At 43.4% G+C, this 17,762-nt stretch overlaps 1 protein-coding gene across 7 annotated transcripts in view; it reads right to left on the reverse strand.

Moving 5' to 3' along the window:
* CNTRL (centriolin) overlaps nt 1-17,762 on the reverse strand; it is an 83,952-nt gene that overhangs the window by 13,600 nt on the left and 52,590 nt on the right. For all 7 annotated transcript variants that reach the window (XM_027034989.2, XM_053204699.1, XM_027034987.2 and 4 more), the window contains 15 exons: nt 16,879-17,058; nt 16,015-16,131; nt 15,605-15,749; nt 14,720-14,868; nt 12,849-13,038; nt 11,492-11,805; nt 9,790-9,995; nt 7,373-7,565; nt 4,793-4,923; nt 4,512-4,652; nt 4,286-4,412; nt 3,086-3,250; nt 2,172-2,331; nt 933-1,048; nt 633-850 (listed from right to left, as the gene is read on the reverse strand). In XM_027034989.2, coding sequence (XP_026890790.2) covers nt 633-850; nt 933-1,048; nt 2,172-2,331; nt 3,086-3,250; nt 4,286-4,412; nt 4,512-4,652; nt 4,793-4,923; nt 7,373-7,565; nt 9,790-9,995; nt 11,492-11,805; nt 12,849-13,038; nt 14,720-14,868; nt 15,605-15,749; nt 16,015-16,131; nt 16,879-17,058 — 2,552 coding nt within the window. The remainder of the gene's footprint in view (nt 1-632; nt 851-932; nt 1,049-2,171; nt 2,332-3,085; nt 3,251-4,285; nt 4,413-4,511; nt 4,653-4,792; nt 4,924-7,372; nt 7,566-9,789; nt 9,996-11,491; nt 11,806-12,848; nt 13,039-14,719; nt 14,869-15,604; nt 15,750-16,014; nt 16,132-16,878; nt 17,059-17,762) is intronic.

Consider the following 17,762-nt stretch of genomic DNA (forward strand, 5'->3'; position numbering starts at 1 on the left):
TCCACACGAATTTCAGAAGCAGACTCTCAATTTCTATTTTATTTTATTATTTTTTTCAACGTTTATTTATTTTTGGGACAGAGAGAGACAGAGCATGAACGGGGGAGGGGCAGAGAGAGAGGGAGACACAGAATCGGAAACAGGCTCCAGGCTCTGAGCCATCAGCCCACAGCCTGACGCGGGGCTCGAACTCACAGACCGCGAGATCGTGACCTGGTTGAAGTCGGACGCTTAACCAACTGCGCCACCCAGGCGCCCCTCAATTTCTATTTTAAAAGCATGTTGCAATTTTTATTATTTTGAATCTAAAGATCAATTTGAGGAGAATGGAATCTTAACTATACTGTCTTTCTACCCACAAACAGGTATCTCTCTCCATTTATTTATATCTTCCAGCATCCATTATTTTCCTTAAACACACACACAACAGGTTATTTAAAAAAGTGCTTTGGGGGGAAAAAAGCCTAAAAGGAAATTCCCCCAGAAATGGTATTGATGAATTGTATTGTGACACTGAGTTCGTGGGGTATTTTTTTTTCCTTTTCTCTATTTTCCACTCTTTTTAAAATAGTGTTTATTATGCTTCAGCCTTGAAGAAGAGATCTTGCAAGCTTACTGGTTTTTGCTCTTACCGTTTGCTCTGTGCCAACTTCTTTTCCCAGCTGTCACATTTTTCTTCGAGATCTTCCTTTTCTTTGCTCAAAGACTCAACACACGACTGTAGCATTCGGGTCTCGGCAGTTATCCGCTCTATTTCCCGTCTGTCCCTCTCGAGGACCTGCTTCTGCCACTCAATTTCCCCTTTCTGTTGCAGGGCTGTCTGCTGCAGATTCTCTAACTCCAGTCTCTCCTAAGTCAGATAAAAGGGGACTCACATGTGCCCACCGAGGAAGACTGCAGTTGGCTAGGGGTAAAACAGCTTTGTTTATTACCTCCAGCACTTCGACCTGAGTCTTCTCTAACTCGGACAACTTTTGCTCATGTTGTAGCTTCAAACCTTGCAGCTCCTTGCTTTCAAGTTGCAGCATGTCCAGAATATTCTTTAGTTCTAAGAGGAACAGAACATGGTCCATGCTGTTAAATGAAGTTCACAGCACTTACAAACTGAAACAGAAAATAGTGCTATGGATACAAGAAACAATAGGTCATCAAAACATATCTGTTGTGTGAATTACTGGAGCTAACTGTATTTTAACTTAAAAAAAATCTTTAAAATCTTGTTAAACATTAATTTGTTAAATTTTGTTTAAAAATTTTAACCCCAAAACATAACAAAGATCTAGTTCTACGAGCAAGTGTTCCATCTAAATGAATTTTAAAAAAAAATAGGAAAAACTTCAAAATATGTAAGTTGAGATTCAGATAATAATTTTTTATATTTTAAAATATAGATTTTTAAGTATTAACTTTTTTCTGATTAAAAAAAATATTTGGTCACCATAGAAAATTTCAAGAAAAGAGTAAAAAGAAAAAAAAAAAAAGAAAACCCATCATTATCCCACTATCCAAATATGATCACTACGACGACAGCATCCTGACACATTTCCTTCCAGGAGCGTGCACACACGCACGCACACGTACCACACATATTTTCAAAATAACTTGGGACTCCACTCTATATTCAGTTTTTATCTATTTTTTCAGTCTTCCCATCGGCATTTTTGCATGCCCTTCAATGTTTGAAATATAGCTTTTAAATTGGCCATGGTTCCAAATTTTGTCATTATAAATTTTGCTGTAAGTAGTCAACTCAGCCAGCTTAATTTGTGAAGCAAGGAAATACTTGCTCACTACATAAATAAATAAATAAATCCAATACTGCTGCAACGTGCATGAATGCTTGCCCTCAGAAACTAGAACTGAGCTAAATGGTTTAACAGGTATGAATTTTCAGTCCTGAAACACTGGGGGGTTGGTCCAATTTATTTTTCTATCAACAGCCTATAAATGCTCTTCCTTCTCCACGCTCTGGTCAGTAATGATCAGGACTATTTAGCTTTTAAATAAACTTTATCGATTTGAATGACAAAAAATATTGTATTCCTTTTATCATACTGCTTTCCTTCATATCTTTAAAAGAAGTTTATTTCACTATTCATATTTTTCCTGTGATCTGGAAAAAACACTTTTCCAAACTCTGACTTTATATGATTGTTTTCCTTTAAACTTACCAGTTTTATGTTTAGACATCTGCCCTAAAACTACCTGAAGATTTTCTTCCTCTTTTTCAATTTCCTGCTTTATGAGTGCAAGTTGAGTTTTTTTTTCACTAATCTGGACATTGAGTTCTCCTTTCTGAAAACTCAGTTCTTCCAGAAGAGATTTTACTTCCTGTGCCAAAAAAAAAAAAAGTCAACTCCCCTCCACAAAATTATGAATGGAAATTATACTGAGAACAGTTTTGTTATTAACTATCTCATTTCACAAAAACTCCAATTTGGAAACAAGTTCAATTTTGCCTTTTATGTCAAGAACAGCACTGTATTTTATTTTCCACTAACATATTTCTGTATAACGGAAGTAAGGAAGTCACATATCGTCTTCATTTAAAATGCATAAACAGTACTTACTATGTGCAAGGCAATGTGTTATAGAAAGAAAAGGCTGACTCTGATACATCTCCTGCCCTCAAGAGGCTGAGCACCTTGGGGGAAATCAGCAAGGAGCATAAACATGGTCATGAAAGGCTCTGACGCCCTAGGAAACCTGCAGAGTGCCTCCAAACTCAGAAGAGAGAAATTCCTTCCAAGGTAAAGGAAAAGTCAGGAAAGTCAACTTAGTGGCATGCAGCTGAACCAGGAAAAATGGCTAGGATCTGGACATTCCCAAAAAGGAAATTCCTGGAGAAGAAATGGTATGAGAAAGGCACAGAGGCCGAGAACCTTGGGTATGTCCAGAAAATACTATGGGAGAGCTATCCATGCAGCCACAGCCTGGATACAGAACAGTACATCAAACTGATGTTACAGAGGGTTCACGATTCAGGAATTTAGAGCTGCATTTGGAGAGAAAACTAATTAAAATATGTTAAGATAAACCTAGAACATCACCCTTGGATTCTTAAGAAAACTAGTAAAGAACACACCCTAATATGATTGCACTTCTCAGTTACTTCGGTTTCTCCCAGTCTCAGCGCCTCCTGGAGGTCAGCTTTGGCCTGGACCATGCTTCCCTGGAGTAGACGCAGCTCTTCCTTTTTATGCCCTAACTCCCTGTCCAAGACGGCCAGTTCTTGCTGCTGATCGGATACCTGTGTTCAAGAAAAGGGAAGAATGCAAAGCTTGACAACCTTCGTGCTTGCTGTGATGGAGAATATTCAGTCCAGCTAACGGTAGTGGGGAAATCAGGGGCTAGCCTAATTGTAATTATCCCAGCTGCAGGAGTCAGGAGGGCCAGGCTGGGGGTACAGGCATCAAATGCCTAATAAAGATCTCGAGTTCACATACATAAAAGCATATCCATCAAATCATACCAAAAACAACAAGATGATAATAAGGAATATCCCTCAGGTTATGGTTTTCAAAATACTTGTGTGTCTATATACCTTATTCCATTACCTTGGCAATGGAAGTCAGGCAGGGATTTTTTAAATTTATTCATTTTGTAAATTTAAAAATGTCAACTTTAAGAATAGTACACATTTTATATAAAAAACAGAAAATGCAGATGTGCAAAAGGAAGAAAATAGAAAATATTTATCTCCCCTTATCAGATGACTGCTTTTGTGCTTTGATACAGACCAAAAATATAAGCACGAGTGTTCATAAACACATTTAGCATAAATGATCTTAGGGTGCATCCTGTTTGGTTTTTTTTTATTAAAAAACTTTATTTATTTTTTTTTTTAGTGTTTATTTAGATTTATGAGAGAGATACAGAGCGTGAGCAGGGGAGGGGCAGAGAGAGAGGAAGACACAGAATCCGAAGCAGGCTCTGGGCTCCACGCTGTCAGCACAGAGCCCGACGTGGGGCTGGAACTCACAAACCGCAAGATCATGACCTGAGCCAAAGTCGGACACTCAGCCAACTGAGGGGTGTATCCCATTTTTAGACCCACTTCTTTTACTCAGTAATATATTCTATTTGTTCTACTGAGTTGCGATTCAAATTTGGGTTGGACTCTACTCTTAATCACTAGGATACAGAGCCTCATTTATGCTTTATATCTTATTTTGTATTTTCCAGTCTTTTCTACAATCAAACATGTATTACTTTTTATAATCGTAACAGAAACGCAGGTTTCAAAGCAGCATGAACTGCTTTTCCAAGGCATCGGTTGCCATACCTGGCTTTTCAGCTTTTCCAGCTCAGCTTTCTTGGCCTGCAGGAGGGTCTCTGACTCTTCCAGGACGTGCAGGTGGTGATCCTCATTGTGTTGTGCGGCCTCGATGTCCTTCTGCAATTTCTGCAGCCTACAAACACCAGCAGCACTGGAGCAGATCTGAAGGAAGGCTGAACCCCAAGAGCGGTCTTCCAGCACAAGTCTTGGGCCCCCCAGAGGCTGTACTTACTCTCCGGTCAGTACTTCCTTCTTCTTGTTCAGGCACTGGAAGTCGGAGTCTTTTGCTGCAACAACTTTGTTTATTTCTTTCAAAGTTTCTTCTTGCTCCATTTTGTGCTGCTCCAAACCCTTTGCGTCAGCCTCGAGTAATCTACAACACACTGCTTTACTCTGCAAGGCCCCTTAGACTTAGCCTGCATTATTTATCTTAAGGCGATTACTACTCCCTTAGCCCCGAACTTGTCATTGATCTCCCCGAATACATCAATAGCCAAGAGGGACTCCACCTACCTGAGCTGCTGGTCAGCTTTGACAAGGTTAACAGCAGTTTCCTGGGCTCTCCTTTCTAACTCCTCAGCATCTTTTTCGATTTGCAATAGATTTCTCTTGGCATCAGTGAACTTCTCAACGGCATCTTTTGTCTAAAAAAGACACTGTCATTAGAAGCGATTCAGTTACCACACTCTTTTTTGCACCTCTGAGGAAAATCGACAAGGCCATACAGAAAGACTGATAAAAATGTGCATTCACTTTGACTCTCCAACTCTCAGAAGAGAATTCAGGAGTAAAAAAATGACTACATAAAAATGCTCATTGTGTACTGAAATACAACTTGACAAGTGATAGATTAAGTGATAAAGCATCAACACAATGGAGTACTGTGTAGCCTTTAAGATGACAATATAACAACATGGAAGAATGTTAATGGTATTATGTTGGCTGAAAAAAACAAATTTAAAATGGCACTCTAAGGGCAACTATGTGCAATTAGATCTGTGTCTGCAAAGACAGAAAGGCTCTGCAAAAAGAAAAAGTCACTTGAGGGTGGTGACACTGTGAATGATCTTTTACTTAAAAATAATCTGTATACTATTATGCTATCTTATTCAATTAAAAATATCTCCACAATTAAGTGACAACAAGCTGATTTTACCAACAGTCCCTCCTTCACAGAGATTATTACTGTACTCTAGATTCGATCGTGTTAAATAAAACCTCCTTCATTTAAAGATGAATTAATAATGTCTGAGAAACACAAACATTAAGTACTTTTGTCGAAGTACTCAAAACTCCTCCTGTACAGGATTTGGCAAAAAGAGATTACTTTTTTTTTTCTTTTCGAAAACAGATTTTTTTTTTTTTTAATCAACTTGGTTTCCTTTTTCTGTCTAAAATAAGAGGTTTAAGACAATGCCACCAAAGGTCCAAAAATAGTGCTTGCTTTGCACTTCGTTGAACAGTGACTCCCCTTCGGGCCAAATACTCAAGCTGTGCAGCTGCACCAAAGTCCCAGGCTTGTTAAACTAGTCCAGTACATCTCCCGTGTGGATGCAAGAAGGCTGGCGAGCTCCCAAACAGCTAGATAGCTCACCACACTTCCTTCCATTCCAGATCCCTGGTTTCTGTCAGTTTCATCAGCAAAGCACTGGACAAAACGCACTACATGCTTCAGAAAGTCACATTTCTAAGTAGTTTTCTATCTCTTTCTATGTTAGGTTTTAACATGTCTGGCATCTTTCTCACAAAATGCATCACCTTCTCCCTCGCTCTTCCTCCTTAGCAAGCTGCCTCCCTGAATCATTTTGGGAGGACAAAAGGGGAAGAGCTTACTAGCCTCAGTTCACTTACTATTTCTGCCTACCACTGGTATCAATATTCTTTTATATACCAGTGATAAAGTTTTCTCTAGTCCTGCTCACGCCTATGTTATCTCACAATCGTCTAACATGTGACAGAAGGAACATGATCAGTTGATCATCTGAAAAGACACCAGGATGTTTTTCCATTTTTATTAAAGCCATCACTCACAGAATATCTTTAATAAATCCTTTGTTTCAGTTCCTGGGTTACAGATTTCTATTCATTTAAATCCATCCATGTTGAAATAACATAAAAATAGTTTCTGAGATGCTCCATGTGGGTATGGGACTTTTTTACCCTGGAATTCTCCTCAAACTAAGAAAGCTCTTGGGTGGGGTGCCTGGGTGGCACAGTTGGTTAAGCGACCAACTTCAGCTCAGGTTATGATCTCGTGGTTTGTGGGTTTGAGCCCTAGGTCCGGCTCTGTGCTAACAACTCAGAGCTTGGAACCTGCTTCGGATTCTGTATCTCGCTCTCTCTCTCTCTCTCTCTCTCTCTCTGCCCCTCCCCCTGCTCATGCTTTGTCTCTGTCTCTCAAAAATAAATAAAACATTAAAAAAAAAAAAGCTCTCTTGGTGAGGCAGAACTTGAGCTGTGTGGCCCTGGGCCAGCTACCAGCTTCTCTGAGCTCCACCAGTGAACTGGGCTAACCACCATCTTACAGAGTTGCCAGGAAAGGTTAACGAAGCAGTATTTATAAAATAGCCAATGTGTGGTCAGAGTAGGGGCCCAAAAGAGTAGGGGCTCCTTTTCTTCCTCCATTTCTTTCTGTATCGTAGTCACAAGAACACTACCTCAGACCAAAAAATGCTTGATTTTCTATCATCAACTTGGAGAATGAAGTATACCAGGAAGAAGTCTTCTGAGATCCACTGTTGCTTTTAGATGAATCTAGCACTGACCTATTTAATACAGAGAGATATCAGAGCCCAAATAATTTAAAGACACACACGGGATTAGGAAGTAGGGTGTGTTAGGAACGGAATGATCTTGGCAGTTTTTAAGTCTTCCTGAACAGCCTAAGTATTCTTTGCCTGAACTGATAGGTGAGGGGGAGCAAAGCTGGGGAGTCAGGTGGCTTGCCCGAATTCTCACAGCTCCTTAACTAGCAGCGTGCAGCCTGGAACCCAACTGTCCGCCTTGGGCGACCATGTTCTTATCACGATTTCTTTCTAGTCCTTCATGCCACGGGCAGTGAGCTGCCTCACCCCAAACCACAGCAGAACATACTTTCTCCTTCGTGCGTGAAAGTTCACTTTCGGCCTCCGCCAGCAGCCGGTCAGCTTCCCTGAGTTCTGCTCGACGTTTCATAAGGGTCTTCTCGATGCACTCAATTTCATCCACGATATCTTCATGGTGTTTGAGTGACTTCTGTATTTCTAGTTCATTCATAAGACTCTCGACATTTCCATCAAGGAAGTCTCTAAAAAAATCGTATACAAACATATTAAGAGTCTTTAAATGTAGACAATACAGACACTTGTAGTCTGATAAAAAGACGTACGATGATTTTCTACTCTCATATGAGAAGGGCCGGAAGAGACATTTACATTTGACCATGTTCAAGGTCTAGGTTTACCCTTTTATTCAACATGGTACGCTGCTGACAGTAAGTGCACGATGCATACAAAGTACGATGCAGCTGTTTTATCTTTTTTGATTATTATTTTTTTTGTCAGCACTTGGGTCAAGACAATGTTGTCGTTTCTATTCTCCTATGGTATAAAAAGAAAGCCAACCACCACCATAATAATCATCCATTCCCCTAAATCTATCTTGCTAGTTGCAGCTCACCAACCATCCCAAAGACTTCCTAATTTTGTGATTTACTGTTCAATGATACAATGATAGTAACGATATTTGACAAATCAGAAAGCAAGACACGGAAGTCACTAACTCAAGGCTAACATGTCAAAATTCTTTGAAAACGAAACTATGACAGGAAAACATGAAAATAAGTTCATCAACATTTAACACGTTGTCTCTCTTTAAATGAAGGCAAACATATCCTTTCTTTGGACATTTTCGTGTTATCCAAACTCCTTAAAGTAAGCATTTATTTTACTTTTATAACTAGGAAAAGAAGTGGTTACCCCACTGCCCTACCATCCTCCCTCAAAAAAATCTCACTTTAACCTCTCCCCACCATATGCCTACAAAACTAAGAGAAGCAACCATCCTTGAAACGCTTACACATTTTTTTAAATTTCTTTTTAAGCTTTATTTATTTTTGAGAGAGAGAGACAAAGCGTGAGTGGGGGAGGAGCAGAGAGGGAGAGGGAGACACAGAATCTGAAGCTGGCTCCAGGCTCCGAGCTGTCAGCACAGAGCCCGACACGGGGCTCAAACTCACGAACTGAGAGATCATGACCTGAGCCAAGTCGGACGCCCAACCGACTGAGCCACCGAGGTGCCCCAAAACGCTCACACATTTATTCCCCATCTTCTTCTCTCAGTGTGACCCTGGCTTTTCCCTGCCAGGTCTACCGGACAGTCACAGGTGTGCTCCTAGAAGGCAGAGACCATAGCTCACTCACCCCTGGGATCTCCACCAATCTCCCCGCAACCCTGGTGTCTGGGCCAGTCTGGCTGACATGACAAAAGCTGGGGACTGTCATAACTCCTGAACCACTGCACCCATCTGGCCCTCTCAGCAGATACTGCCTTCATTAACGGACCCTATGCCAGATGCTGGGGCACAAAGAGGCCCAGCCACCGCCTTCCTGGGCTCCTTACAACACGGTGTGAACAGTACTATACCCAAGGTTCCCAACCCGAACTGTGGGAGCCAGAGATGAGGAAGGCTTTGTGTAAAAGGGGATCTCTGACCTTTATCTGGATAGACAGGGTGGAGTTAGGCAGGGGGCAGGGAAACAATTTTAGGCTAGGACAGTATGTGCAAAGGTGGAGAGGCAGGGGAGAATGTGGTGTTGGGGGAAACCACAGAAAAGCAGGTAGGGCCTGAACAAACACTGCGTGTAGGAGAAAAGGATAAGACAGGCAGGCAGGTTCAGATCCAGAGGGTGGTGTGCATTCTAACAGGACTGAGTCACATGGGAGAGTGGCTAGCTCGGATCTGTAGCCACGTTCAGGGTAGAATGGAGACAGAGCCTAGACACGGGAGGCCAAAGTAGAAGCTATTACGACGACCTGGGCGGAGATGATGAAAGGCCAGAGAGGTGGAGATGAAAGAAGGGGACCAGTTTGACAGCTCTTTGTGTACAGTTGTAGGATCCGGAGACCAACTGGAGGGTTGGGAAAGCGAGGAAAGCAGAGCTGCACACACCCGGCTTGTTTTTAGCCAGAGTAACTGGGGAGGGCGGAGGGTTATGCCATTCTCCAAGAGGGGCCACAAGAAGAGCTCATTTGGATTATGGGCCAAGAGAACTTGGACTTGCCCTGTGCCACTTGGGAGTCACCTCTGGCTACAACTTTAAATTAAACTCTATTCCTCAGTTCCATTAGCCACACTTCAAGTGCTCAATCGGCACACGTGGCCGGTGATTACTGTTTCGGGTGGCATGGATCAACAGCATTGCCAAGGTCACAGAAAGTTCAACTGGACAACACCGATTCAGGTTACCTTAATAAGCCAATGTCATGTTTATCAGAACTATAAAAGTGAAATAGCTAATAATCATAGTTACTTTCGCTGTTTATGTTTCTGGATGGTATCATGTAATTCTTCTACTTCATGCTCTAAGTCTTTCTTCTCTTGCAAGAGACCATCAATATTACGATGCAGCTCTTCCAATTCTTTCACCGACTGCCGCTTGGATGCTCTCGTGCACTGCTCCTGTTTCTCTGATTTTAAATGCTGCATGATGTCTTCTAATCTAGAAACTTCATTCTCCTGAACAAAGAAAAAAAAATACAATACTGAGAAACATCACTTGATGTTTCTCTTCTTTCCTGCCAAAAGCTGCAATCGACTGTGCTTAAAGTGCTACCTATGACGTGAAAATGATGGTAGCTTCTAGACTTCAGTATGAAAACGAAAAATCAAGTCAGGCCGATTTTTTCACATGCCACAGATGAAACTGATGAACTAACAGAGCTTTTAATTTTTCCATCAGTCCAACTATGGTTGATACACATTCACCAAGCACCCCTTATGGATAATCTCTGCCTCCAGAGTTCAGCAAGTAGCAGAAGAGACGGACACAGGGGTCTCTCTCTAGGCATAGGGAGGGGAGTTTCCTGGAAGGCTGCCCAGAGGGAGAGGGTTTTGCCTGGGTTTTGAAGAATAAGTGAAATGGGGAAGACCTAACCTGAAGAAATAACACGTGCTAATGCACGGAGGTATAAGAGGGCATGTGAGAAACTACAGAACAGCTGGGGACGGCTGGTGGGTAAAGGAACCAGCCCGAGAGGTGATGACAGGCCGAGCTGACAGCGCTGCCGTAAACACACATGCGCTGAGACACTGCAGGGCAACGGGAGGGACTATCGTTCCAACCACGTGAGCACACACAGGCCCTCTGCAACTAGTCTGACCTACTGCCCGGCACTCAGGGGTCCTAGTCCTTGTCTTCCTCTTAACCTGCTGGGAGGAAAAGGAAAACAGAAAGAGCTCTAGGCATCTTGAGTTTGAAGGAGGAGTTTGTCATGCATTTTAATTCTTTAGAACCGTAAGTTTACAAAATAAGCTGGTGATTAGGAAGTAATCATTTCTTGAAATGTAGCCTTAGAAAAGAATATGAAATACACTAAAAATTTACACAGTTGAGTCAACTACACTGCCTACAAATAGAGAAATGTTATGCAATCATTAAAATACTGCTTAAAAACATCTGTAAAACCACAGGGAAATGTTTGTAATGTTAAGTGGGAAAAAGAGAATATGAAATGTGTGCACAATAAGAATTATGAAAAGAAAAAAAGAATCATGAATCTTACCACCCAGAGATAATCCCCATCACAACCTTGCTATATACTGCTCCTATGTGTGAATACACAAAGCACATCCATGTGTATGCGTGCACACACACATACACATGCGTGTACGAGTACAGGCCCCACTACGTGAACACTCCTGTATGTACACATTAGTATCATACTTGTCAATAGAAAAATATACAATAAGCTCTCCAAAAATGGTTAATTTCTGGACTCAAAGTATTTTTGCTATAAAGTGGTTAAACCAATCTTGTGGTCTGGCCTGGTGCCGTAACTCCCATCCAAAAGGACATTTTAGTAAGAGAATGCTTGCTCCATTCTAAACATCAACTTTACGAATATACTTTGGGACATAATCCCTTCATAAGTAGGTCAAATCATCACATACACAACCTTATTCGGTCTCCCATGGTAGCGGGGTAGACGGGGGTCTCATGTCTCTCCACTTACCAAGTTATGGTGTTCCGGGACGTTGCAATGCAGCACCCCCACAGGGATGAGGGGGACAGAGAAGTTGGGGGGCGGAGGCCCATACACGATGGGGGCTCCAGCAGGAGGTGGGCCATAAACAACAGTGCCAGGGCTGAGAGGCTGGCTGTTGTTGGGCAGGGGAGGAGGTGGTGCGTACAGGGCCATGCCCTGGGGAACAGGAGAACCATCGGGAAACACAGTGTACATCATGTATCCAGAAGGAGGCACGAATGGGCGTTCCTCGTGGTCATCCAGCTCACTCTCTTCCTGACTATCTCCTCCACTGTCTGCATCTTGACAGAAATAAACAGAAGAGTATTTTACCCACATGGCTTATTGGGTAAACAAGTTTAGTAGAGAACAGGGGCATTTAGGACAAGATCCCCAAGAACTGGGAGTAAAATTCTGTGAAAAGGTCAAAATAGGGATTCGTATTATTTTCAGAGGCTGATACTTGAGTGCTTCTTATGCCTATGTGTTGAGTTGCTTTTTTCTGTCTTTATTCATCCATTTATTCGGCAACCATTTGGGTGTCTGCCTCAGGCTGCATAAAGACAGAGAAGCGGAGATGTGTGCTGAGACACCAAGGCTCACAGTGTCTACGGGTGCCATGATGCACGGCACTCTCCAAGGTGCTGGCTTCCTTACTCGCCTTCCCTATAAGCAGGTCTATGTTTGTCTATCACGGATGACAGACAACCTAGCACACAGCAGGCACTCAATAAGTAGCTCTTGAATAAAGAAATTCGCAGAAGGGGACATTCCCATTTTATGGCTTCACAGTCTAAGAGCAGCTAGGTAATTTGCCTAGGATCACACAGCTGCTTGGTCAAAGAGCGAGGATTTACCCCAGGTCTGATTGACTCTTCCTCCTGGAGCTTTTGAAGATGGACCTAGAACATTTCATTTTAGTCAAGCTAATCAATGTCATGATACAAGGATGTACGCACCTGCCATGCTCCAGGAGCACAGGTGAAAAAGCCGCTCAGTGTGCCTGGGTAAGGCAAGATGGAGGAAGTCTCCCTAAAGGAGTGGTGTTTGAGGGCCTGAGTCTTGCTGAAAGTCGAGCAGCAGTAGGTTTGGAAGAGGAAGGAGAAGGACATCCTACAGAGAGGGTTTAAAGCATGGAGGCTGGAGGAACATGGCACGCTGTGACTATCTTAGGCAACTGGGTAGGACTGATGTGCAGAACAGTGATGGGAGGTGAGACAGGAGGTCACTGGCCAAGATCACAGCAGAAGGCCTTGCAGACCAAGCTAAGGAGCCTGGACTCAGTCTTATGGATTTCAGGAAACCAATAAAAGAAATGCAACTTCCCTTATGTGATTTAACATACCTCTATTTGAAAACGATTTATGTAACCCACTCCTGATGGGAGAATAAACCCAGTATCCTGAGACAGGTGGAGGCCCACTCTCCTCCTTTCCATCCTGCCATCCGCGACATGGTTTTCTAACAGGAGTTGAGGCTGTGTACTTCAGGCCTACACCAGAGTCTTTGGTGGCCTGGGAACTATAGCTGGAAACCTGAAATAAATGACAGCAAAGCCCACTATTAGAAATGAAAAGGCTGAGTTGGAGAAATGCCAAAGTCTAGAACAAAGTTGAGATGTGGCAAAGTTGAGAATGAACTGGTTTCTTTCCACAGATCACAATTCTCATTTTTCACAGAGAGAAGTGAGACATGATTACACAGTCAGGTAAACTGCCTGAGTGTCAGCCTCTCTTCTCCAGTACTCCTCTTTCCTGGTGGTTTCTCCTCTTTTGCCTTGTCCTTGATGGCCCACGGATGAAGGCAAAGGAAACGAGTGAATTTCCAAGGCCATTTGGGAGATCAGTCTCCAAGGCCATTTGGGAGATCTATCCTGGGAGCCTGGCATGGTTGAAAAGCTCTACTCTGCTAACTCTCCCTCCTTCCCAGTCATAATAGGTCTACCTTTCGAACCCTTGCCCAGCTTGGCCTTACAATGTTACAATGTCGAATATCTACACAGCTTCCACCTCCAGCCCTGGTTGTCAAGCAGGTTTAGATGTAGACTCTGGTTGACTCTCCACAGCGCTGGATCCTAACTTGTCATAGCCACTTACTTCTCCTTGACGGTTGCCTGTCAGCGGATCGTAGCAGGATGTCACCCAGTCCCTCTGCTCTGGATGCAGGCTGCTTACCGTTCTCTCCTCACGTCCCACTTTCAAGACCCATGCCCTGACCAGTTTGTTTCCTGAACACCCTCTCACTGACACCTCTTCTCCTCCAGCTCTACTGCTCTAGCCCCGGCTTCTGTCCCTCACGGAATGAGTTCAAACAGCACCCTGCTCCCTCCTCCCCGAGTTTATCCACCGCAAATCAGGCCTCCACACTCAGCCCAGTTATTGTCCTTAAACTACAGCTCTGATTATATTATACATGTCCTAAATCCCTGAGGCCTCCACAAGTCAGTGCGAGACATTCTGAGCCCCTATGCAAAAAACATGAGCCCAAACTACTTTTCCAGACTCACCTTTCACCACTGCCAGCCAATCCTCCAGCCCCACAAGACCACTCACCATAGCTAAACCAACTCTCCCCTTCCACACGTCTCTTCCCTCCTAAAAGCCCATCCCTTAACAGCTAAGTGCTGACTTCATGGCTTTGTGTGAAGCCTTCCTTCCTGAACTTCCCCAGTGAGAGGAATCCCTAACACTTCTCTGTAATAGAGCACACAGGTCAAGTCTGTTGTCACATGCATGCCCCTGTTTGTAACTGCCCTGGTGTCCTTGTCTCCCCACCAGTGCATGAGCCTTTGAGAGCAAGGGCTTGACCATTCCTCATGGTGCCTGCCCCATCTAGTACCTGACCTAGATTTCAGCAAATACAGAATGAAATGCTGGTTAAAATCAAATAAAATCCAGGTGCTCAGTTCTCTATCAGCCTCTGCATCGTTCTATACCCATTTCCAACAGGCTCTCTGGGCTCAAGTCACCTTATCCCCTTGCAGGATCTGCTATCAGGGACCCACAACATACCACCAGAGCATCAATGGGCAATGGCAATATTCCTTGAGAAGGTCCTATTTTCATCTCACATATCAAACACACTTAAGAACCTCAATGCATGGCTTGGTCTAGACATACTGTTCTTGACATCTGCTCACAAACTAGGGGAAGAGAACATGGTCACACTTCCTTCAAGAAAATTCAGTACACATTCCCAGCATCACAGACTTCCTACTTTTGATGATGATGGTGGTGGCATAAAGTACCAGTAGCCTCGTCTTCTGAAAGGATCTGCCATGCTGCTGATGTAATCATTCTGATGAGAAACTTCACGTCGAAGTTCAGCAATTTCTTCCAAAACATTTTCAAAGCTTCCTTTGTTACCTGCAAAGGAAAGCCATTCTGTGAAGTTGGGCATGAAATCATGTACTTCCCTCCTCTCAACCTACACAAGTGATTCCATGACAGCCAATGATTTTGGCTCCTCAAAGTTGACTTTGCAGCCTCTCCCATGGTAATAAGTTTTTGCTAACACTCAAAGAGGATAGACGTACCCTTCTGTTGTTCATTTATAAAGGGAGGCAGAGAAAGAAAACAGATTTGTAAACATTATTTCTTTGGAAAATTCAAAATTTCTTGTCTCATTGTAATCAAGTTTCTTAATACCTCACTTACATAAAATGTTTAAATTCTTTGCTTTTATTCATTAAGCTAATTATCACAGCTCTGGAAATCAAGCATGGAATTGATCTATCAGATCTAAATAAATTGCTAAGGTGAAAAACAAACAAGATGATTTTTTTTTAAAGATGATCTGACATTAGAACTATAAAACCACTATAAACTGACATTAGAACTATAAAACCAAAGTCAAAGCCTAGGGGCCCTTGGGTGGCTCAGTCGGCTAAGTGTCCGACTTTGGCTCAGGTCACGATCTCACAGTTCAGTTCGTGAGCTCGAGCCCCACATCGGGATCTCTGCTGTTAGCGCAGAGCCTGCTTGGGATCCTCTGTCCCCCTCACCCTTCCCCTCCCCTGCTCACACTCTCTCTTTCAAAAATAAATGTTTTTAACAAAAAAAAACCCAAAACAACGAAAAAAATCAAAGCCCAATACTTTACCAGACCCGGTGAGGTCTAGTAAATTCCGCAGCCTTGTGATCTCTGTCCTTTGCCTCTCCATCGTCTCATTTAGTTTCTCCATCTCCAGCACGTGTGAGTTTGCTACTCCAGGGCCCACATCTACTTTCTCCATCTCAAGTCGAAACTATTTAAAAAATCACATACACAAAATTGCCAACGAATATTCTTTCCCACATGTACCCTGCAATTTGATTTAGTCAATCCAGAACTTTTACCTACACTTTACTAATGAGGAAAACGCATTACTCCTTGTATTTAAATTGCACTCTGCCTGACACGTGGTAGAGGACAAAGTGCTGATGAACTACTGACTATATTTCCAATAATTCTGTCTCTCGGGAGCTGATATAGGACCAATAAGGGGAAGGTGTCAGGGTACCAGCACTGACCTGCTCCTCTTTATCTCTGAGAAGGTTCTGCAGGAGTTCAATCTCAGCTTCTGCTCGGGTCAGATCCTTGGCCGCCTGCGCTGCCTGTCTGCTGAACTTCTCCGTCTCCTGCAACTCCTGCTGGGACAGAGGTATGAGAAAGGCAGCACTAACATCACGTGTTGTCGTCTTCATTTATTTCTGCCCCTCAGACGGACTCCTCTGTTTTCGTCCGACTGCCTGCCTGGCCACCCTATGCGTGCGTGGTGCCTGGTCCCACGTCATCCTGTGCTATTCCCATCACTTGGCAGCCTGCTCCGCCCCTCTATGGGGGCCACGTGAGCAGGGGGCTGCATCTGAAAGAGCAAGGGCTAGCTTTTTCTTCACTGTTCTACAGCCTTCCACGACTGAGGTCTCTCTGGACTCTCATCATTACATTTTCTCTATGATCTACTGTCCTAATCTCATGAGCATTTGTACCCTTTAAAACCATTAACAGATACCATCTCAGTCAGGAGGCAAAACAGTCCTGTAGGTCACATATTATCTGACTGCACAAGATGAAAAGTCTGGGGTTCAGAAAGATTCTGTGGCAAGCCTTTAAAACCTTAGTTCAGGTGTGTATGGGGAGCTACCTCCCTAAGCGGAGCTCTACACCTTGAGGTGGGGATGGTATGTTTCATTTGATGGCTCTCGTCAGGGCTCAGTAGAGGGACCCATGGCAGAGCTGTGACTGGAGAAATACAATCTTCAGTCTGAAGGGGAACAGACAACTTTACGGTGGTTTATAAATCAGCCAAAGCCTATAAGAGCAGTAATACAAGCAGCTATGGTTTGGGGACAGCAGCAGCACCGTGGAAACTTGCTCTGCACGTGTGGACTCACCTCTGCTCGCTCTTGGTTAATTTTCATAACAGTTCCATGAAGGGACCTGAGCTGGTCTTTGGCAATGGTGAGCTCAGCTGTGGCCAGCTTATCAGAGGCGGCCACTGCTTTCTTTAGTTTCTTTAATTCTCTGTCTAAGCCGAGAAGCTGCTCCTGAGATTTGGCATCTTCAAGTTTCTTCTAAAGTGAAAGAAACATTAAACAAACAGATGAGTCGTTTGGTAACGATGAATTAAGATAAGCTCTGTGAGGGCAGGGACTCCATTCACTGCTGCAAGGTCTGTGCCTAGAATAATAATACATGGTACAGGGGTGCCTGGGTGGCTCAGTCGGTTGGGCGCCTGACTCTTGATTTTGGCTCAGGTCTGAACTCACAGTTCGTAGGACCGAGCCTGGCATTGGGTTCCGCACTGGTGGCATGGAGCCTGCTTGGGGTTCTCTCTCTCCCTCTCTCTGCCTCTCCCTGGCTTATGATCTCTCGAAAGTAAACAAACTTAAAAAAAATAATACACGGTACAAAGTAGGTGTTCCATATTCACTGAGTGAATGAATAAATACAACCAACTCAAAACTGTATGGTAAACTTAGAAGGAAATCAGTCTTCTTAGTCAAGAACCTCAATGATCATAGGGTCGCCTGGGTGGCTCAGTCTGCTGAGTGCCCAATTTTGGGTCAGGTCATGATCTCACGGTTCATGGGTTTGAGCCTTGCGATGGACACTGTGCAGACAGCTCAGAGCCTGGAGCCTGCTTCAGATTCTGTGTCTCCCTCTCTCTCTGCCCTTCACCTACTCACGGTCTCTCTCTCTCTCTCTCTCTCTCTCTCTCAAAAGTAAACATTAAAGGGGCTCCCAGGTGGCTCAGTTGGTTGAGCATCTGACTTCG

Source organism: Acinonyx jubatus, chromosome D4, assembly GCF_027475565.1.
Source record: "Acinonyx jubatus isolate Ajub_Pintada_27869175 chromosome D4, VMU_Ajub_asm_v1.0, whole genome shotgun sequence".
Taxonomy (NCBI): Eukaryota; Metazoa; Chordata; class Mammalia; order Carnivora; family Felidae; genus Acinonyx; species Acinonyx jubatus.